This window comes from Pyxicephalus adspersus, chromosome 5 (assembly GCF_032062135.1).
Source record: "Pyxicephalus adspersus chromosome 5, UCB_Pads_2.0, whole genome shotgun sequence".
Taxonomy (NCBI): Eukaryota; Metazoa; Chordata; class Amphibia; order Anura; family Pyxicephalidae; genus Pyxicephalus; species Pyxicephalus adspersus.
In genome coordinates this window covers 49739720-49763294 of record NC_092862.1, presented here as the reverse complement: position 1 = coordinate 49763294, position 23575 = coordinate 49739720, and the positions used below count along the sequence as shown (strand labels likewise).

Genomic DNA, 23575 nt, shown 5'->3' with positions numbered 1-23575 from the left:
TCAATAGAGTGTGGAGTTTAAAACATAAAAATGTTGATAACTTCCACAAGTGTGGCACTGGAGACCTCTGCTGGCAAGCGTTTTATAAATGCTCTAAAAAATTGATTCAGGAATATATAACAGATATTCTCTCAAACTACCAGTTTTCAATTGAACTGAATACTGCCAGTAATCTGACAACAATTTCATTGTTATTGAAGATGTTTGCTTTAGTTCCATCATCCTAGTCCCTGTTTACCAGACATCAAAAGCAAAAGCTTGTGCCATCTCACCAACTTACATAATTTGGATTATCAGTAAAAGTTTTACTCTCATTTTGTTCCACAGCAGGTCTCTTTAATTCTTTCTTACTGTCGCCATTTCCAATAGGAGCAACACGGTCCGCAGGAGACTAAAAACAAAACAAAAAAAATATGTTAACTTTAAATAATGGCATAGACATAAAAACTCACCCTTTAGCTTTACTATATAAAAAAGTCTACTAGTACCTAGTCTAAAAAATCTGGGCAGGAGATAGACTGTAGTATATGTAAACATTTCTAACATTATTTGCTCCTTTTTTTGGTTTGTTAAATACATGCTTGTATTTTGTTTCCTGTAGTTGGCTGAACACTGCTTCCTCAGCAATAAATCAGTTCTGCCTGGGTTAGCTCTAAACTGCACAAGTTATTGTCCACTTATGAAAATGGTAAGAGGGTGTATTATGTATAGCCAACACATTCCTTAAGGTAACAATGCTGTTTCACAAATACAATGCTGTCCGATTAGGACATGAGTGTTTTCCTGGCAAGATAATCAGGAAAAAAGCCTGAAAAAACCAATACCACATTCAAGAAACCTGCAAAATGTAATATATACATTTTTGGGGGTTTAAACAAATATACATAAAATAATAATGGTAGATTATACAAAAAGGCACTTAAGAAAACACAGACTTAGAAGTACTGGTAATAAAAGAGATACCATAATTATGCCACGTGGGTTAGTTTAAGTGAAAAACAGCTGTACCAATGCTAAATCTTTCATTTTCTTTTTAAATGTATTATGAACCATTTTCGATATTGAGCATAACCCTTTTCAACAGGCACCCTTCTCTAACAGGTTTCACCCCCATAGTTTTCCCAAGAGCTTCCTGCTATGTAAGTGCCCAATTTGCTTTTTAAATTTTGGGCTCCTAGACACACTTTTTGAAAACAGCAACCGCAATGTTCAATTTTCACAATTTGTTAAACTTGTTAGCTTCATATCTTGAAATTCTTTGAAGAAATGTTGGTTACTAGTAGCTATGAGAGTCCCTTGTGTGCCCTGAGAATGTAATGTCATGACAAACGAGAGATTTAAGGAGATATGAAGGATTGAACACAGCCTGTGAAATGTATCCACCCAAGGGTGTGTAAGGATGCCATTGGCAGCACGTGATAGCTGTGTGTGTGTGTAAAGGCTGCTCGGCATATTCTGCAGTCTATTACACTGCCCTGCCAATGGCATCATTACACACACTTGGGTGGATAAATCTTACAGGTAGTTTTTTTTGCACATAGAATATGGGCAGTGATGAGAGGGGGACACTGGCTGTCCTGACGCCATCTGCTAACACAAGCATCTCCACATTTTTAAGATATATATATATATATATATATGTGTGTGTGTAATTTTCCTACTTTCCCTTTTATATAATGGAAAATAATTTTGGGGGGACTCTTTACTGTCATGGTGGTAAAGACTAAAGGGGAAATCCCTGCCACCTGGTATATTTGTGTCACATATGCCAGAAGGCTGTGGGCTATTCCTTCTATGCATGCATTATCAGAAGGTTTCCTATTATGTAAAAAAAAATGTGAACTAAGCCTAACTTGTTACACTACACTGATCACTAGGAAGTTAAGTTACAATACACTAGCCCTGGACAATTGGGCCATAATACAAAAATGGGACAGTGGACATACTAACAGAGCAGGTATTAGAAAGTTGGAACAAAAAAAAGGGGGTAGGAGGAATACTAACACAATAATAGGGGTTACTGGATACCTATGGCATAAACAACTGGGATCAATTTGCAGTGTCTTGCCACACCCAGTTTCTGACCATCTGGCTACAACATCCCCCCACGTGGCTGAAAATCATTTTTGGGAAGAACACGGACCCCAATTAGGGACATCATAATAAATGCACCTTTTAAAAATCTTGATGATATTCCCAATTGATATTAGACAGACCCCTACCTTCACGGCTAGCAGATGCAGGACTGATATTCATTAAGGCACTTTCCTTTTTATTTAGATGTACTGTTGTAGTTAACTGCTCCTCTTTGCACATTTCAGCTCTAGTGCACAGTAATGTTACTTACCTGGCTAAAAATGCCCACATTTTCTTCACCAGCAATATTTCTAGTATAACTATCTTTTTTCCATGATACACTGGGAGAGTTTGATGCCAGTAGCACCTTTGAAACATCTTCACTTTCACTACTACCGTCTCCGAGTCCAAACTCTTGTCCTATATTCAAAAAAAAAAAAAAAATCACCAAACAAGTGCAAGGGAATCTTGCCAAAGAAGAACAATAACAGCAATAAATTAAGCCTGGAAATATGTGGATCAGACACCATTAAAACCAGACAGATTTCAACTCTATCGGCTAATTAAGCTATTTACTGACTGGTACATAATTCACTAACATGCAGTTGTATGCAAGGTGAAGCTAGGCCATCAATCACTGCTTGTAATTTATTGACAACTTTGACCTCTCCTCTTTAATGTCCATGTCTCGCCGTTCTACATACCTGTGAACAGCCAAAGTGATTAGTGTGAGTGAATAGTTGGCAGGTACCTCTATGACTTCTAACAAATACCAATATGTAAATTTCGACTAAAAATTGGTTAGTTATTAGGTAAAGGAGTGTTTTTGAAGAAACTGATAGTCAAACAAGTACTGGAGATGAAGTAATATTTTAAAGATGAATAATATGAATAATATATATATATATATACATACATACACACATATATATACATACATACACACACACACACACTAGAATTGTCTTAACCCACATACCAACTACTATGGAAGCTCTAGGGGAGGAAATGTCATGGAACTCTGCAGACTGCCTCCATGGCAAACAAGCACGGTTGTTAGGAACACTTAATACTTCATTTGAAGTTTCCTCTTCTGAACTGCCTCCTTCCAAGCCTGGCCTAAAACTTGGCCTATGCTGTTCCCCGATCTGAAATACAGTTTACACGTGAAAATGTGTTAGAAAGACAGAAAATCCTAAGAGACAAGGATAAGCAATATCAAATAAGAACTCCACACTGAACATTCTTGTAGTTTCTTATGTGCAGCTTTCAAAGTAAGAGCCCGTGTCAAAAAAGAAAAGTAGCCCGAAGCAACCAATAAAGCCTAGGTGTCGGCAGCATAAATGTACCATATGTCTCAATGAATTCTGAAACCATTGAAACTGAAATACATGTTAAATGTACATGTGACCACTGACAAGTCTTAAACCTGACAACACAGGCCCAAAATCAACTTAACACTCAGAGATTTAGGGCAACCTTTAACTTTGCCAGTGTAACTTTAACCTCCCGAGCGGTATGAATATTAGGTATTTTTAAATGTAAAAGAGGTACATAGTACATAGAACCCCACCTCACAGCCACACAGTGCCACCCCCAGCTGCACGAAGATGCCAGCCGGCATCTGCTTCCCCTGTTGTTGCATCCCCAATGTTCACACGCCGGGGACCCAGATGCCGCCCAACGACAGGTTACACAGATGCATGGCTGGCATCGCCAGGGAAAGAAGATGCCGCGCATCGCTGGAGGACACCACAGGCACTGCTTACCAGGTAAGCCTTTAAAACTACCTGGCAATTCCATCCCGAGTGTGGCTTGGGGTTACTAAAAATTACCCCGAGCCACACTCAGGATTACCACTAAAGAGGTTAAAGATCTTACAATTGTCCAAAAATGAACCATTCATCTTAAGAACTTACTGTTGCAAAACCAGTCAGCAAAAGCTGGAAGATGAGAAGTTGAGGGCAGACAAGACTGGCTTGTGCAGGAGACAATGAAACAATGAACACTTCAGAAAAGGAGGAGGTGATTATGACAACAGAGCAAAAACAGTTTAGTTGGGGAGGGATTCACTAAAAGCAGAAGGTGATGTGACCAAAAAGAGGTGCATCTGAGCAGGTAAAGTACACAATTTTGGCCATGCAGACCTCTTCTACTTGCACTGCTTCTGCTTAGATTAAGGAGATCGATGGTTTAGTACAAACACCAACAACATTGGTAACACTCTACCTACAATAATCATTTTTCTGATAACTTTCCTTTTAAAACTACATGATATCATGTATAAATTTATGTGTTAGCTAATATAAGTATTTATACCAAATGTCTTGCTGTATTCTCTAGGAAGTGCTCCCTTTGTAAGGGCTCCTGTCCAGATTTCACCAGCTCGAGTTCTAGATCATCATCACTAGCTGGGGCTGAATCCATTCCTGTTGCTGCAAGCCGAACCTGAAGCATCTGAAAGTCCTCCTGGGATACAGAAAGCAGCAAACCATCAGGCAACAAGGACTAAAACCAATTAGCACAAACACCCTGTGAATCACACTAAATTAAGTTTTATAATTTAATAATTATTTTAAATAAATACAAAATTACCTGAAAATCCCCATTACACTGAAGACCATCATATTCTTGATTAGCAACTCTTCTTGAAAAACTGTTCTTTGCCTGGAAAAAGAAAGCCGTGTGATCAAGGTGGATTCATTTTGTACCTTCCATACATGAAATACTAGCTGCCATTGCTTGGGAAGATGAATGATACAGAAATACTTAGGTCATCAGATCTTGGGAAGTATGCAATATTGAAGGGTGTGCTGGTTTACGTCTGCAGGATGCAAACAGAACACTTGTTCCTAAAGTGCAGTTATAGGTTAATGCAGGGTTTTTTGGACAGCCATTACATTACAGAATGAAAGCTGGTGACCCTTAACTTATACTTCAAAAAATTCAATAAGGCATAAAAATGTAATTTATTTTTTGGTTTGAAAATAGTAATGAAAGGTTAGGGCCACTGTTAGAATTTTCCTCTGTCTTTACCAAGTCCTGTTCTTGAAACTTTCCATCCTAAAGACAAAGCATGAAGTCAGAGAAGGTGTCTTTAAAGATAAGTGATTTTTCCTAGTGGGTGCAACTCACCTGTCGCGTGTGTGATTATATTTAACATTCAAACCATAATATAAAAAAAAAAAAAAAAAAAAAAAAAAAAAGCATGACATCTTTTATTAATTAAGTTGTCTATCAGAAGATAACTGTAATCATTCAGTCATTTGCAGGACTTACAATTAAGCAAACATAAGCTCAAAAGAAACAGATGACATTACACAGAAAATGCAGAAGCAGTGTGTGAAAAATTTAATTCCAACTTTACTGATTCCATACCAATAAGGAGGAGAATGGCTGTAAAAGTAAAGAACTGCAAAGGCTCAGCTTAGGTCTAGACTTCAACCTGATCAAAATTCCGCAGTAGAAACTTAAAAAGCTGTGCACAAAACCAATTCCCAAAAACAATGAATTATACGAATGTTAAAACAGTGGGCCAAAAACCCACAACAGTGCGAGAGCCTAATAAAGTCATACAGAAAACAATTACTTCAAGTTATTGCTGCTAAAGGTAGATCTACAAATAAAGAAATTCATTTATTTATTTGAAATTCTGGCTACAAAAAAAAAAGAAAGCCCACAAAAAAAAAAAAAAAAAAAAAAAAAAAAAAAAACACAACACTCTTGTCAATGTGCCAGTCACACACAAGTTGACACGTTTAAAAATACAATATGCCTTAAAAGGCACCATTATACCCCACCACAGACTCTGCTGTTGGGGGCTCAATATATAAAAGGAGGTATGGAAACCGACTGGTTACACAGCACCAGAGTAAAGGTTGAAGTGGATGTCACATTCATCAATGGATTTTATTTAATGTATGTTAGCAAAAACTGCAACCACAAAAAAAAAATGTTAATCCTTTGTACCGTGTAGGATGATCTCTTTGGCTCCTGAATTTCTTGCCCCTCAATAACTCCGCGTTGCATTCCAGGTGGACGAAGTTTTTTAAAGTATGCCTCTAGCTCATCGTCAAAAAATTCTTCATCATTTAATTCTTCATCTGCAAAGTGAAAACAATGAATAAAGTCAACTGCAATTTTAAAAGCAGTATATTAGAGATAATAAAAGGGTTTCAGTATAAATTAAATATTAAACAATTTGAAATATGAATATAATCTTGTGATCAAAATAATAGATTTTATATTACCTGAACTACTACCATCTAAACTGGCAATAGATATTAACTTTTCATTTTCCAGGAAACTTGCTACAGATGAACTTATTTCTTTAGCAGGAGAACCACACATTTCTTTTTGAGCAGCTTGCACACTGGTAGACTAAAACAAAAAAAACAAACATACAAAAGGTTTTGAACTGAAAATAAAATATTTGTCATTAACAGATAAACCCAAACACATAAAGAAAATATAAAACCAGGAAAAAGGGGGCTAATAGTGGTTAGGTGTATTTTAGAGTAAGGTCCATTTTTAGGGGAACCTGTAGGACAGAAATGTGGGAGCCTTATAAATGCAGGCTTCATACCCATAAGGGTTTAACCACTATTATAGAAAAAATTCCAGCTAAAGTTGTCTATGGGGCTGCCATCTAAAGTGAATTTGCAGATGAAAATATTAAATACCGGAAGTAGAAAGCAAACAGCTGGAAATACAAGGCATACATTGTCATAATTTTGAAATAGCCGGGTCTCAAAGGAAAAGCAAAGTGGTACAGCAAGTTACTTTTCTTTAACCATCAAGAAAATTACAGAGCAACATTATTCTGAAATACATACAAACCCTTTTTTAACTTGCTTCAAATACATAATAAAGACTTTACCTTGCTATCAAGCCTGCTATCTGATAAGCACAAGCCACTTGAAAGACCTGAAGAAAAAAAAAAAAAAAAAAGAAGTCAGACGTATAAGATTGTAGACTACACCCGAGTCTTTTAAAATTTAGGCACAGGTTTATGGTAAGATACACCCTTGATAAGTGAGGAGGAGGAAACGTCTCGATCTTTGACAGAGGTGAAACCCCATCTTAGGTGGGAAAACTTCTGCAAACTACAGTGGAAGCACAGGATGCTGCTCACCCGATGGTCAGGCCAGCACAATCCTAGGCAGCAAAGCATCCAGTCCCTTGCTTTGAAGGAGAGAAACTGCCTCCACTTCCAGTTTCGCTAATAGAGCAAAGCTTTTCAGGGTCTCTCCACCAAAGTTTGCAGATGCTCTTCTGACAAGTAAGGGCTCCACCATTAAGCATCCTCCTGATTCCCTATTAGGTCTATAGCTGCACTAAAGAGGAGATGTATTCCCATAATCTGATTGGGTATCAGAAAAAGGTAGAAACTGACTCAAATATTCTTTTTCCCCTAAACTGAAGTAATCAGGGGTCAGGGCAGGCAATAAAAAAAAGGAAGGAAATCAATCTCCCTAATGGACAGGTAAACCGTTATCCAGGCCACAATCTTTTATTTTTTATTTTTTTTACATCAGATAGAAGCAGATCTCACTCAGATGCTGCACTACAGATAATACAGGAAAGAAAGCATTGAAATAAATACCTTTATTTTTTTTTATTTACTAAAAAGAAAATTTGAATAGTAAACACATTATGTTTAGGTTTATGAATTACCATTATTTAGTGCAGTTGGCAAGAACTCCAAGGACTGATGACTTGATTTCTTTAAGGACGAGTCCGCTACACCAGTATTTTGCACTTGATTTTTAAATTTTACAGCCCCGATAAATGTATCCATGTCTTCCCTATTAAAATAAAATGAGTATATTAACTGCTACAGTTAAAAGATGAAAACACAATACACAAGACAAAAAAAGACCAGAAAAATTACATTCGATTTAAATGTAATCAACCTACTATTTCTAAGGTGATTTCCATAATTGCGAGTTGGAATGCTGAAATAGAACTTGCAGCCAGTGCCACAATCTGGTGACACCATGCATTTTGGAAGCATTGCAACAAAATTAAAATAAAATGCAGCAAACTCAACACTCCAGCACGTGCTGACAGTTGGGACTTGAGCATGTAAATTGGCCCCAATGGTAAAGGTGGAAAAATTGACTTTTTTTAATTTCTTTTTAAATGTCTCCCCTTTCTGAACTAATCTCTAAAAGTTTCTCCTTCAGTTCCTCCCGTTCAACATGGTGTCCAGATTTTTTTCTCCATGTTCTTATCTTAATACTATCTAAGTTCTCTTCAACTGCTACAATACACTTTGCCTCAATGTGTATATGGACTGCCTAGGCAATAGGATAACACCGATTCTGCACAGAGTCCTCATTTTTCTAATAGTCTACCATATTCAACCTTTTGCACATGGTTTCTAATCTATCATGCTCTGCATTTTTTTAACCTTTGCTTTTTAATACTGACTAATTATTTCGAGAGCCAAAACAAAAAAATGTACACCTACATAAAAATGCAGAATTATTTTTTCTACTGAAATACTTACAATAAAAACCCTAATCTAAAATGTTAATCTTATGTAATGTAAAATGTTAATCTTATGTAACATCCAGAATAAAATAAATTACTACGGATTTGAAGCATCTATAATCCTCATTAAATGTGGTACAAGACAGTATATAGGACACAAAATAGAGGATTGTATTGATAGCTTTTTCGCCCATATATTCGGCTATATTATTGTGCACAGACCTTTCAATCCCTAGGCATTGCTCAGTTCACTTGCATGTAAAAAAAACTCCTTCTGCCACCTAGTGGCCAGTTATGAAAAAAGCAAAGAAGTAACAATACAGTAGTTAGAGTGGACCTATCATCACATTTTAACATTATATGAAAAAGCTATCCGTTTAAAAGAATTAAAAAAAAATTATTTTTAAAATTCTTTTTATTTTTCAGGGAGGACCTCTCCCCTTCTGCCCTTACCACCGTGGTGGCAAAGTTAGAGTGGGAAACCTGGAGACTCCTGGCATACATACATCCCATATCCCAGGAGGCTGCAGGCTGCTCCTCCTACACATGCTCAATCTCATACATACGCAATGAGTTTGACACTTTTTTACATTTACAGCGAGATCAGGCAACATAAGAAGACAGAAAATGATGGCTGTGCCCGCAGAGCAGTCTTTGCCAGATAAAAGAGAGAATATAGGATGGCAGCGGGATCAATAGTTTTACACCTATAAAAGTGATTTTTTTTGTTTTTATTTTTTTTTTACTAATGTCCCTTTTTAATGCTATGGTATAAAACTGCCATATCCAGTGAGAATTGACAGGTGACCAATTAATAAATATAACTAAGTGTTCAGGAACTAGAAATTGTGAATTCTTTAAAAAAAAAAACTCCCTTTTCACTGACAGCATCTTGCCATCTATCCGTTCCAAATGATTTTCAAATATGATTATACCACTCCAAAAGACAAATAAAATGAAATAAATAAAAATATGGGATTCCACTGCATTATTTTGTAAATCTTACAACTGGTTTTAATTGTACTTATACAGTACTTTTTTTGTCTTTTGGAGGAGCTTTAATTCCACCCCATACTAGAAAATCAGAACTGGCTTCAGGTAGGAATCAAAAGCAACAACCAGTCTCAATTTGGATTGTGTGCTAACCATAATTTTAGAGATAATTTACATTATCTGAATGTGTGAACTGAGTGAAAAAATGATATTCTGTTAAGAAAACCTTACTTATTAACCCCCCCTCCCCCTTTTTAACTCACTGGTTTAAAAAGGAGATAATGCAGCTTTGGCCCAAATACTCATGTTACCTTGTTTCTCTAATATATGCTTCTACACCCTCTCCCAAAAGCTTTACCACCAGATCACTGGCTCTCAACCCAGGGATAAAATACAGTATGCCACTGCCAAGACAGCAACAAATGTCTTGGTTTTACAGAACTCCTAAAAACAACTTCTTTAGTGTTTTTTGAACACTCAAATCAAATTAGTCAACCATTCCTTAGGACTTCAAATAAGTTTAAAATGTGAGGTCACTAATCTTATTCATCAGTGCACTTCTCCATTACTAGGATAGTTTAGTTCAGGGGTGTCAAACTCAAATACAGAGTGGGCCAAAATTAAAAACTTAGACAAAGTCGCGGGCCAAACTTGAAACTGAAATAGCACTGCTACAATTGCCTGCGTCTATAAAACAGTCCAATGTGGGGCCGCGCATAGGAAGAGAGGCCGCTGGTCTAAAGACGCAAGTGATTCCGGGAATTGTAGTAGCTGCGCTATTTCAATGCAGCAGCGGGGCAGCTGCAATTCATATTTAGGATTCATTTGGGGCCAAAAAAAAGAATAAAGGCCGTTGTGGGCCAGATTTATCACCCCTGGTTTAGTTAACAGTTAAGATTCTGTATAACCCCCTTACAACAATGTATAACGTTTAAGCAGTCATACTAACTAATGTCTCCAATGAGGGTGTAGAAACATGCTACTTACAGATCATCTTTAAAACTCAAAGCAAATTTTCCATTTTGGTCTCCAGAAGAGAGGCTCAACTTGGACAAGTTATCTATTGACACTGGTAACTTTTCATTTTCCAGGTAAGATGCTTGGACATCGGGAAGTCTAGAAAAAAAAAAAAGCAAAACTGAGTTAAGAAAAAGGGACAAAGAAACTTTGTTAATGCACAGCACAATTCAGAAGTACAATCTCAGGGTTCTTTAGACCATAACTGTGATAATCTTTATTTAAGTCAGGAGATATTGCTATAGAACATGACAAATATTTTATGAAAGTGTACCTCAAGCCAAATCTTCATTTTTCAAGTTATCCAGGATTAGAATCCCATTTTTCTTAACTGTTATAAGATTTTTTTCTTGCTTACTGTATCAAACACGTAAACACTAGCTACTAAAAAAAAAAAAAAAAATTGAGCTTTATGGACTTCTGTAGGATGCCTGTACATTAAGCTAAACCCCAAGAGAGGGCTATATTTTTTACCTTTTATTTCTAGAATGCATTTTACTTTTTACTCTAGTAAAGGGCCAGTGATACTACCATTATGCTTTAAAGTTTTTAGAATAATTTCACACTGGAGCCTTAGTGGTCAGTAATGAACTGGGAATGGATGAGATCTATGAAGTAGGTTTAAAATCCACAATAAAAAGTTTGACTCACTAAAATCAAAACAAAAGCAGTTCCACATTTGGGGGAATTCCGACCTTTTTGCTTTAGTAACATGCATTCGAATAACACAGAAATGCATGTACCATCATGGCATTTTTAGTCAGACACAATTTGGTCTCCTAAAACATACATGCACTGTGTCAGCACAGCAGCTTTAACAACACAATTGTGAAGGGGTCCTCAGGGGAACAACTGAGCTAATGTAACAGTCTTAAATACATTTGACTCAGTCAAGGCCAACTAGTGAAAGTTATTTATCTGGCCCTTTATGTAAATTTTATTCTGAGTCTTGCTAGGGGTCTGGGTCCACTTGTTGTTTACAAACTGTAGGCTTGTCAACTGCATACATACCAAATATCTCCTAACCTTAGAACCTTACAAAAATACCAGAACGGTATAGTTGGAGTCTTGTAGATTTCTGAATTATTCCTGTCATGTGTTGCTTTAAAGCTCTCTAGTAACCCACTTACAAAATTTCATCCATCTTCTACCCTACTGTTCCTACTGTAGAGCGATCAATGGGCTCACAAAACGGTTACACAAAGAAAGACAACAATATGAACTCTGTGAGTTTAGATAACATCTAAAAAATTGCACAGGTTTTTTAACACTGGTGAACAACACAGTGATGCACCACTGCAGGGGGCTGTGGAGAATGAATTTACATTTTTTTTAGCCAGGTCTTTTGGGATGGAATAAGCCTGAACCTAGAAGAAGCTCAGGTAAAGATGCCAGTGTCCATGAAGGAGCAAGGAGAAGAGAGTATTTAAACTCTGGTCAGACAGAGAAGTTTATATTATTGTATGATGGACATCTTCTGTTCCTTCTGAAATCAAAAAGCTGCTTGCAAAATTTTATTTTACAACATATCTATTCTTTTCTCCGTGTCTGTGAGAAGAATATGTGTCCTCCCCAGCCCCTTTTAGCAGAACGCAGCACTTTTCAGTAACCACCCGGCTGTTTTAGGGTGGTTAAGAATTAGAAAATTATATATATATATATATATATATATATATATATATATATATATATTTTTTTTTTTTTTTGCACACAAACATACACACACATTTTGTAAAACAATACAATTTTCAATATAACAAGATATTTTGTCAATTAGCAGTGTTCAAACCATTTTCCAGCCTGTAACAACATATTGTACAAAAGTCCAAGATGAGTGAAAGTCATCTATTTGCCCTCTTACACTGCTTTACTTAACTCCAAATATAAAACAAATAATTTAAGGCTAAATTTAGAGATTCTTGCATGATAAAAAGGATGACTGGCTCTGGGTATAGAAATGCCAAATGCAAACAAAATAAAACAGATTTATTGACTAAACTTACCTTTCAAAAACAGTGCGGGGTTTTGCAACAGTAGATGCAGCAACTGGAAATCCTAAATTTGAAGTGAGGGTGCAATTATCGAGAGCTTCACTGAGGTTGCTCCTTATCGACTCTGCCAAGAAGCTTGGAAAAGTTTCATCTTCTATGTTAACATAATGCTCAGACATTGTAAAGCCGTACCCTACACAGAACAGACTGAAAATTAGAGTCATTTATAGCACTGTTGGAAAAAATTGCAATAAAACCTATCAAGCAAAAAAAAAAAAAAAAAAAAAAAACAGATACAGCCTGATATGGAACTAAATCTGGGTGCAAGTGAGTACATAAAAGGTTTCCAGTCTGTGGCTCCAAGGAGACAAAGATGCCTTAAGGACAAAAAAAATAGGAGGGAATGAGCCACCTATATCCACCATCTCAGCCCAGTACCCTTGATAGGACTTGCTCTCTGAATACATCTATCTTTACAGGCAGCCCATTTTCCTGACTTTGAAAGTGAGGGACATTTTAATGTCATCATGAGATGCTTCTCTCCCACCTACAGCTCTCATGACAACTCCTAAATTTAGGATCTTCACCATTTCTTTCTGGTTTACTCACTGTGTATAGCGGGGTAAAGAAAGTAATGAATAGTTACAGCAAGGTACAGACAGCAATAAACTTTGCAAAACTAAAATAGAAAGTTTTACTTTAAAAAAAATAAAATAAACACAAAATAATTTATCTATTCCTAACAAGGAAAGTAATGGCTGGTTCTAAAAATCTATGACCAAACCTGGGAATAAACCAAGATCTACTGGCTGGGAAGTGATTGCAAAACCCGATTAGTCAAGTAAGAAGGTCACTGTCAACATCAATCAGGCCACTAATTAGAGCCCTAACCTGGTAAATTTGGGTCTGTTCAGATTGGGGCCAGAACAAGTGTTCTCCCGGTGGCTGCGGGGAGCTGACACCTTGCCATCACTCCCACACCACGGTGTTAGTACTCAAAGTTATAACAACTTACAGCAGGCTGCAGAGATGGCACTGAACTGATAACGGATGTTGCCATTTGTTTTCTACAGATGGCTGTGAGCACATGTATGCAGAAATAGTACGTAAAAGAAAAACTAGAAACATTACCAGCCCAAAATGCTAAAGCACATTTTTTTAATATTACTAAAAAGAAATCAAAGTGAAAACTAGAAAGACAAAACACTTCTGTAATGTATAACCCAGATTTAAATTATGTGGAACGCCAGTTACATAGTAAGGCTACGTACACACGTGCAATAATTGTTGTTACAAAAGGAACTATTAACGACCGATCAACAATTATTTTGAACAATCATATAGTGCGCGATTCTGTAAAAGCTGTAAGGATATGATCGTTCAAATATAATCCACCAATAATGTACACACACCAGATACGATCGTTTGAACGATGCAGGAAGTGACATGTACAGGAGAAAGTGTATCACAGAACAATCCCCGATCACTGAACGACGTACACACAATAGATAGCGAACAATCGTCGCTGAATCAGATCCGGCGGGATGGCTGTTCGTTTCCAGTGACACTCCTAGTTGATCAGCGTCGTTGGCCAGTCGTTGTGCACTTTTTTTGTAACAATTATTGGACAATCAGACGTTAGTTGTTCGTTTCCAACGATAATTTTTGCACATGAGTACATAGCCCAACTCATTTGGACATTACACTGGTCTTAATTCTTTTAGGGGAGGAATGAGTTTCTATGATTTATCCATAGAATAGTACGTTTCACCATACTGCAATATTTCATTACTAATTCAATTAGAAACATTTTTGCAAAATCGATGCCAGGTACCCAAAACATTTGCTTTGCACTCTGACCTGTGAGCCCAAGTTCAAATTAGAGTGCCTGAAGAATGTCAAAAACAGTGGAGAGAAGCACCATGTACCGTGAATGACTCTTCTGTCATTAAAAAGTCTATCAGCACATTTTTTCTACTTTTCATGAAGAATAGATTTACCAAAAATTAAATTGGTCCTCCATTTTGAAAAATGCTAAAATTATTGCTGGATAGAAGAAACACGATTCACACTGAACATGGCTACAAAAACCTTTTTAAATAATAGCATAATATAGCTATATAACAATATAGATTTACTGAAGGGTCTGAGACTGTTCACATAATATAAAATTAAAGTGAAAGTTCAAAAAACCTATTCATGTGCAGGTTAAATATGTAAACCAGGAGTTTCTTTTTAGGTGATTGGATAAGTGAAGTGAATCTTCACACATTTTGTTGTATGTACAAGTTCTGCAGTGAATAAGCGTTACATTTTTGGCTGCTATAGAGCTACCCCTGGGACTGTGCAAGTTTACTTTCACAGCTCAGGTCTGTGGTATGCTCAACAAGCAGGGATGTATGTGACCAACAACAACTACAGATTGTAAACATGAAGCTACAAGAATGCAACACTGGGAACACTACAAACTCAAAGACCCTGCCAGAATATTAAGTGTAAGTTCTGAAAAGACAACAAAGCTCAATTTTTAACACTTAAAGGAAATCTATTGTCACCTTTTCAACATTATGTCAAAGTATGGCTATCCCTTTTCCATAATATATATTTTTTTTTAGGAGGCCCCCCTACCATTTTTACTTCTGCGGCAATAAAGGCTGAAGGAGAGACCTGCAGACCCCTGGGATACATTTGTCACATATCCCAGAGGCTGTGAGCTGCTCCTGCTAATGCTTGAGATTGGCCATGCAGGGGGCTTTCCTCTAATATAAGAAAAACAAGTACTGGATCTGAGCATGCACAGAGAGATCAGAAATCTTTATTTTTAACATTTGGAGGAAGACAAGTAACCAGATCTTGAACCTGCATAGTACGAAATCAGGAGTCATCAGGAAAAATTAGGATGGTGGGGTTGGGTGGAATGGTGAGCCCTGGAAAGAAGGGGGAGCAGAGAGTTTGAAGTCTTTTGAAGGAGAGTTGTGTAGTAAACAAGTTACATACATTCTATAATGGATACCATTTAAAGTGATCACCTGAACAGGACTAGAAATAACCAATATACGAGCACTAAGATTCTTATGACATTATTCTGCGTTAATAGAGCTGCATAGCTGAATACTGGTGTACACCCAGAACACTGACAAAATGCACATATGAACAAATGCCATATGCCACCTGTCACAGATGTGCTAAGGATGGCATGCTTTACATTCTTCTTACATACTTTGCCTAAAGGGTTTTTAAATACAAAAAAAAAAAAAAAAAACATCACAACTACAAGGAGGCAGCTTCTTAATGGAGCCCCAAATAGTAGTAAACCCTAAAAGGGGTACAAAATATTACCTAATGTTATCTAAAACAGAGGAGGGTAAAAAAAACCTGGTAATTTGTGTACATGAAGCTGTTTATGGACATGTCAATATAGATGGACAGAGGGAGCATTGTACAGAGGGGAGGATGCAGCGCCATGCCTCCTTCAATCTGAAACTGAATGGAAACAGAAGTGATCACTCCTGCTGGAGATTTATTGATCTGGTCAGGCACAGATCTGTACAGACACTACAAATCACAATAACCTAGTATCTTTGTGACTGTGGTGATGAATACAGAAGACTAGCAAAGCTGTTCTTAGTCAGGGCATGAAACATAAAACGTGACCCTGTCATCAGAAAAGTATATTGCTGCATTAATTGTGCGATCTCTCAGGAACATCCCCCTTCTGTCCTGCCGATCCCTTGGCTTCTAAAGCTACGTACACTTGTAAGATTACTGTTGCTGGAAATGATCTTTTGTGATTGTTTCCAGTGACAGACAAATGATTGAGCGCTGTACACACAGACCAGTTTTGTTTTATAGAGAGGGGAGGACAAGCGTGCGCCACCCTGCTGAGCTCTCCTCCATTGGAGTGAACAGCGGTTGTTTCTGATTCCATCATTCATCAATCTACCAAAGCAGCTTGATTAACATTAAATTGACCACTGTACACGTCAGATTTTTGCCCAAAACAAACTCAACTGTTTATCTCACGTGACAATGATTTGATGGGTGTAGGCACTGAAAATGAACCTAAACTCAAAATGTTTACTATACATAAAGCAGGCATGTTCAAAGTCTGGCCCAGGGCCAATTGCTGCCCTTGTTCAGATTTTTACCGACCCGCAGTCTCAGTCAAAAAAACAATAATATGCGGCCCAACAGCACAGACCACGGCCACTCTGATTCCAAGAGCCAGACCAAGACACCGGACTCCATGCAGAGGGAATCCCTCACGTCACCCTGGTAGGCATGTGTTGTGCGGAACCCACGCAGACCACGGCCACACTAACCCCGAGTACGTGACTCAGCCCCCTCACATTTTCAACTCACCAAATCTGGCCCTCTTTTATCTAAAGTATTTTTTCAAGTGCAACACCCTTTTAAAAAAAAAAAGCTTTGTTGTCTACATCACGCATCCTAGGAGGCTCTTTGCTGCTCCTTCTGTATCCTAATTTCAGGCATGTGCAGAAGGAGCCCTTTCTTTAATAAAAGATAAAAAAATATTTTTTCCTATGAACGTCACCAGAGGTCGTGTCTACTTAGTACGAGATCGAGTGACGTTCTGGGAGAAGAACCCAGAAGAAGGGACGAAGATGCCAATGCCCGATGCTTTCAAAGATGAATACCAGGATGACACGGGACCCAAACGTAGAAACCTCCCAAAAGATCGACAGGATTAAAGGTGTTTTTATTTAAAGTTTAGTTCCGCTTTAGGTGGACTATGACCATGTGCAGAAAGGCCTCCTGAAGCATTAAACATAGAGGGGTGGACCTTTTATTTAAAATAAAAAAAACAACACAAACAAAATTTTTAAGTGCAACATCCTTTTAAAAAAAACAAAATAAAAAAAGGGTGCAACACCATCCCTTTAAGTCTTGACTGCTGCGGCGATGGTAACCTAATGGTAGCGCAGAGCCTCCTGGGATACCTACGTCACAATCCCGGGAAGCTCTGGCTTCTCCTTTTGCGCATGCCCTGCACTTAAGCATGCGCAAAAGGAGCCCTTCAATCAATAGAAAAAAATGCCAATCTCACACATGTGCATTTATTCCCCCAATCTACGTCACCCAACCTTGCGCCTGCGCAATGCGAGATTAGGTGACGGAGGAAGAAAAAAACGGAAGAAAAAAGAAGACGATGTCAGAATCCGGGCTGAAGACCGATACCAGGACCCGATGGAAAAAAACTCCCGTCCACCCTTTTATGTAAAGTGAAACCTCTGAGTTTAGGTATGCTTTAAGTCACAGAGGTGGCAAATTAATAGGCGGATTTTATCATTATTATAGGAATTCATATACTATATAAAACATGTTCTTTCCAAGTCTGTATGAAAAAATCTCAGAGGACAGGCAGCAGCCCCTGAAGCAGGCCAGCAATGACAGCCCCCATTCCTATCCCAGCTAAGACATGACAGGTCCGCTTCACTGGCAGCACTTTCATGTAAGCAGTGTGACATGACGGGGTGATGACCGGAGGATTGAGGAATCCGGTACAACACATGACAAGCTCTCCATGGCTGCTCAGCACACACAAACAACTGTTCTTCCAGACTCTGCCCCGTCCTCTGCCCGTCTGCTGACTGGAGAAAGTTTGCAGCACTCAGAAACCCGACCCCCACCCCCCGGCCTAGCACACACGGACCCCCCTCTGCTCCCCCGTCATACAGATCTGTATTTACCTCACACCGCCGGCTCCCCAGCAGAGCGCACGGCCTGCGTACACCCCAACAAAGCCCAGAACACCGAGCAGCAACGAGACACAGCAAGCACAGACAACCGGGGGGGCGGAGCCAGAGCCAGGGGACGGCTGACAAAATACAAAACTCGCAGCCCGCGTCACGACGTAAGCAGTCAGCTGCGAGGGGAGGGGCGTACAGCTAATTCCACGCTTCTAGACCGCCGTCATAGGAGGAGCTAGGGCGACGTGCATAGAAGGGGCGGGGTTATGGGACTTTGTCCTATATAAGGGCATTGAAGCAGTAACGGTCAGTTACTATGAAGGTTTTGTATGAAAGGAGTACGTGGTGTGCTGACACGTGACTTGGGACAGTTATAACATATTAATAATAATAATAATTAGTGATGAATCGTTCACTAGAAAGTTGTTTGTTATAAATATTTTATGCAGGGGTATCTAGAGGTTTAGGCAAATTTGCTGGCACCCTTTTCCGTGGTATATTTTGGAAGATTACGTGGATAGAACTTGTCTCTATTTTTACCTCAGGTGTCTAAGGCTGGTTATACATGTGCTATAATTATCATTGGAAAGGAACTTTCGCAATACTTTCCAATGAAAGACTGAACGAAGCATGACGAGTTCTGTACATACAGCACCATTCTACTCTATGGAGAGGGGAGAACGACTGTGCTCTCTCCTCTTCACTTTCATTATGTCCATCGCCCATGGATCCGCCAGGATAGTCGTCTGAACGATAAGAGTTGTACACCAGATTCTCTTCCGATATCAGCCCTAAGGTGATAATCAGACGAGAATCATCTGACAGTGTACGTAGCCTTACCTGATTGTTGGTCCCTTTAAGTGGGAATGTCCACATGAAACCCATGTTTATATGTGCCATAGGCCCTGTACTTTGTCAAGACGTCTCTGATATTGGTGACATGGCATGTTAGTGGACGTTGATGCTTTCAAGTGGAACTAAATCTGTGCAGGTTCACCTGTCTGTGTTCCAGGCCGGGCACTGTCATCTTCCTTCCATCTTTCTCTTCTGGACAATCTTTGTCTATCTTAATTGGCTGTGCCAGGGTGACGCAGGCACATGGTGGTTCATTCATCCCGGGACACGCAATGGAAGCCGTGATACCCTGGCAAACCTAAGCTGACATGACTGTCCCTGTCTGCAATAAGGTCCTGCCTGGTCATGCAAACTTAACCACCTGGGCGTTTCACTGATGTCTGGATTTCTGTACCAAAAGCGGTACACTGTTTTTCCTGAAATTTTTTTTTTTAATTGTAGACCTGTAACTTACAGAAATATGTCCGAACAAGGGTCTAGTAGACATCCTAAATATAATAAAGTTTGAAACACACAATCATGTAAAAAAAAAAAATTAACTTTAATAAAAAAATTTAATAAGAAACACAAAAATCAGCTTAAACAAGAATGTATAAATAAATAAAAAATACTGAAAATGCAATAATTCGGTATACTGTATAGTAATATATTTTTCTGAAACACCTCCCTAGTGTCCGTCACATACCTATAGACAAAACCACATAAATATATTTTGTATTATTTTGTATTGGATTGGATACAGGACTTTGTATTGAATCCAATAATCCAAAATATTTGAATTTCCCGCTATGACCCCCGTCGATGGACGTATGCACTGACATCATCAGCAATCGCAGAGGGACGCGTACGTGAGCGCCGGGTGTTCTAATTCTTTCCGTACTTCCATGCAAAAAGGAAAAAACATTTTTTGCATGGAAATTTATTTTAGATTGCCTAGTTCTTAGGCATGACTCACCGAAATATGTCCAAAATTTAATAAATTTAATAATAAACTTTAAAAAAAATTTTTTATAAAACTATTAAAAAAAAATCTTTAAAAAAAAAAATAGTGTATAATGTAATGTAACTTTACAGTAGCTTATATAATATATATATAATACAAATTATATATACATATATATATGAATATATATATATATATATATATATATATATAAATATATTATATAAAGATTTCTTTGTATTGGACTCAATACAGCTTTTTTGTATTGAGTTCAATACAAAGTTATTTGAATTTCCCGCCTCCCGCCCGCACCAATGCATGCAGCGACGTGAAGACAGAAAAGGACAGACGTCTCCGGAGGAGCTGCGGGGCAAAGGTGTTTTTTTTTCAGTTGTAATCCGATTGTCATACAATGTTGTATAACAATAGGATTGCACTGTAACGCGTTAATATTTTTAGCTACCCCGTGCCTGGTTCGAGGTAAACGATTGTAGCAAGTTTTCTTACCCCGTACCAGGCTCGGGGTAAACGCCCAGGTGGTTAAAGAGGTAGTAAACTCAAACGTGCCCCAAAAAAATACACTCACCTTTAATCCCGCAGAGCAGTTGATAAGGCCGGAGGTTTTTCCATCAGGTCCTGCGTAGTCCCGGTATTGCCCCATAAGCCGCCATCTTCTCCTCTTCTTCCTGGTTCTTCTCCCTACGTTACCCGACACAGGTGCGAGATCAGGTGATGTAGTTTGAAAAAAAATCTTGAGATCGGCTTTTTTTCCCTTTTGACAAAAGGGCTCCTTCTGTGCATGGCCAGGGTGCTCAGGCATGCGCAGAACGAGCACCCAAGAGCCTCCCGGGATGCGTGAAGTAGGTATCCCAGAAGGCTTTGCACTCCTAATTATTATCGCCTATGCGATCGAGAACTGAGGGGGCAGTGCTGCACTTTAAAAAAAAAAAGGGTGTTGCACTTAAAAAAAACAAACCTGTACCTGTACATAAAAGGGTTGTCTACCCTTTTTGTAAAGTGAAAATTCTGAGTTTAGGTACGCTTTAAAAGTGGGACTGTCAGATTTTATGGATTGGTACTTTGTATGATTTGATAGGGAGTAATGTTAAATTGGATTGGAGAAATATCAGAACCTTTGTTAGGTTATTATTACTATGCAGGGCTTTGCTGGAGCCTGTATCACAGATTTCTGATAGCTTTAGAGGGCTTTTGCTATCTTTACAAGTGTAAAGTAATACCAAACCAGCCTAAATGTCATCTGCAGGTCAAATGCATCTTCGCCTGATGCTGTGAATGCAATCTAATAACCTCCCTGGCGGTATTGCCAAGTGTGGCTCGGGTGAATTTTCTATGCATAAAGCGGTAACCCCGAGCCACACTCGGGGTGGAATTTCCAGGGAGGTTTAAACTCCTACCTTGTTCCCACTTCCAGTGGCATCCTCCAGCAGTGCCTGCGGCGTCCTCCAGCAATGTCAATGTCTTCTTCTCCTGCCAATGCTGGCCAGGCATCTGTGAAAGCTGGCGATGCAAGTTCACATGCTGGGGACGCAAGGCTAGGGGGAGCAGATGCGGGCTGGGTGTGTGCCTGGAGGGTAGGACCGTGCAGGCAGGTAGGTGGGACCAGGCCGGAAATTTAAAGTTAAGAGGATTTTAAAATGTACTGCTTTTGCATTTAAAAATCCTCTTTAATCATACCGCCAGAAGGGTTAAAGCAAAACTAAACCCTTCTGTCTGCTGAAGATGGTGTTGTCTTAGGGTATGTCCACATTTGTTGTATTGCCATGCATTCTGTTCATTTGAATGGGCTGTTCAATGCACCACATCACTCAGATAGGTAGTGCATGAGTGCTAGGGTGCATAAGTGGTGCCATCAAGACTAAATGGCAAGCCAACCCGTCTTGTGCCTTTCCACAATTCACTACCTTTTCTTTACATACTATATGTGTCATAATAAGGAGATTTTTTTTATACTTCCTGTCCTATAAACTCAATGGGAAGTGAGAATATACTCCTTAGACAGTTGTCTCTGGACTAATTGTTTTTTTTCGTTTACCTTTTTGGCTTTTAAGTCAGGTTTTACAGTCCAGTTATGACCTACTTTCAGCAACATTTTTTCTTTTGAGTTTTTGGTAAAGGAAGGGGAAACTTTTATATTACACTAATGTGATGGGAAAGGGTAAAAAGAATCTCCCTGTTGCTGCTTGCAAAGCCAAAAGTGACACTTTCATCCATTTTTGCTTCTGTCCGGTGATTTAATTATCGCTGGACATTATGAGCAAACATGTTACTAACAGGAAGCGTTTTTCTCTTTCAATTAAACATGCCTGCAAAGTCTTCCCCTTCCTTACTACTAGGAAGACCATTTTCCATCTGTTGGTCAAACATTTAAATAGGTGCTGAACCTAAATCATCTTTTGGAATATTTGGGTTTGGTTGCGGATATAAGCTGAGGGTTTACTCCACATGAGACATTCTGGACTCCAGACTGCATATTATGACAGCGCTTTGAGAACTTTAGGTTTAATAGTAGCCTGCTTTAGGGCAGTTCCATTTCTTTTCTAGACTAGTAAGCACTGCTTTATGTCATGGGACAAGCTGCCCAGATTTCTGGGGAGAGTAATTTGTTTGGTCCTAAGGACTGAGTTGTTCCTGGCCTGGTGGCTCAGAAATTGAGAATTAGGGAAATCCTTCCTTCCTTTTCTTTGGGAAATTCTCACAAAGAATGCCAGCCTGTTGGGCTGGTTATGAAGTACCGTTCTTGTCTCAAAAGAGACCTAACTGCTGCAATAGCAATAAAGGGAAGGAGGATCCAGTCCCAGGACAAAATGTTACATTCCAGACCTGTCCAATGTGTAAATCCTAGGTTTACACAATTGTCCAGAGCCAGAACTGATAATGCGTTAGCCCGAGAATTAGCCTTGTTGCAGTCTTGTGCCATCCTCATTGTGGGTTACTTATATGGTCCATGTCAAAGTGGGTATTGACTAGGTGTTACAGCAGTTCAAATGAATCCTGAACCCTAAACCCAGAATAAGCTAAAGTGAATTTATATTTAGCTCTTTCAAGCTTGAATGTAGCTTTTTTTTACAGTTTTATTGTAGGTTTCAACATGGTATAGATACACGCAAAATGGCTGCTTACAAGAATACTATATAAATACTTTTCATTTTAATACGTCTTTACCAAAATGTCCAATATATCCACAAATAACTGGACCCCCCCCCCAGATAAACATATTATGGCTTGGCTGCTGAATTTTTTTTTTGTCTGTAGGAGCCTTCATAAAGTCAAGCTTTTTCATGAGCTACATTTTGCCTACGTTTTTTCTGACTCATACAACTCCTAATGGCAAAAAAATGGCTACTTACAAGACTATTGTATTGTTAAATGAGGGGAAATGGGGCATTTTGTTTTCTACACAAATGACATTACTTTGAGACAAGAGAGGTAAGATAATTATATAGTACAATAAGAAGCTGAGAGACAGTTTA

The 23575-nt window shown here is 38.5% G+C and overlaps 1 protein-coding gene across 1 annotated transcript in view; it reads right to left on the bottom strand.

The window, feature by feature from the left end:
* The window catches only part of CEP192 (centrosomal protein 192), a 78718-nt gene that overhangs the window by 36033 nt on the left and 19110 nt on the right, over positions 1-23575 (bottom strand). Inside the window, exons 10-21 of the mRNA XM_072413353.1 lie at positions 18287-18462; positions 12588-12782; positions 10555-10683; positions 7753-7883; positions 6956-7002; positions 6327-6456; positions 6046-6179; positions 4672-4743; positions 4396-4545; positions 3056-3224; positions 2348-2496; positions 281-391 (exon numbers count right to left, since the gene is read on the bottom strand). Coding sequence (XP_072269454.1) covers positions 281-391; positions 2348-2496; positions 3056-3224; positions 4396-4545; positions 4672-4743; positions 6046-6179; positions 6327-6456; positions 6956-7002; positions 7753-7883; positions 10555-10683; positions 12588-12782; positions 18287-18462 — 1593 coding nt within the window. The remainder of the gene's footprint in view (positions 1-280; positions 392-2347; positions 2497-3055; positions 3225-4395; positions 4546-4671; positions 4744-6045; positions 6180-6326; positions 6457-6955; positions 7003-7752; positions 7884-10554; positions 10684-12587; positions 12783-18286; positions 18463-23575) is intronic.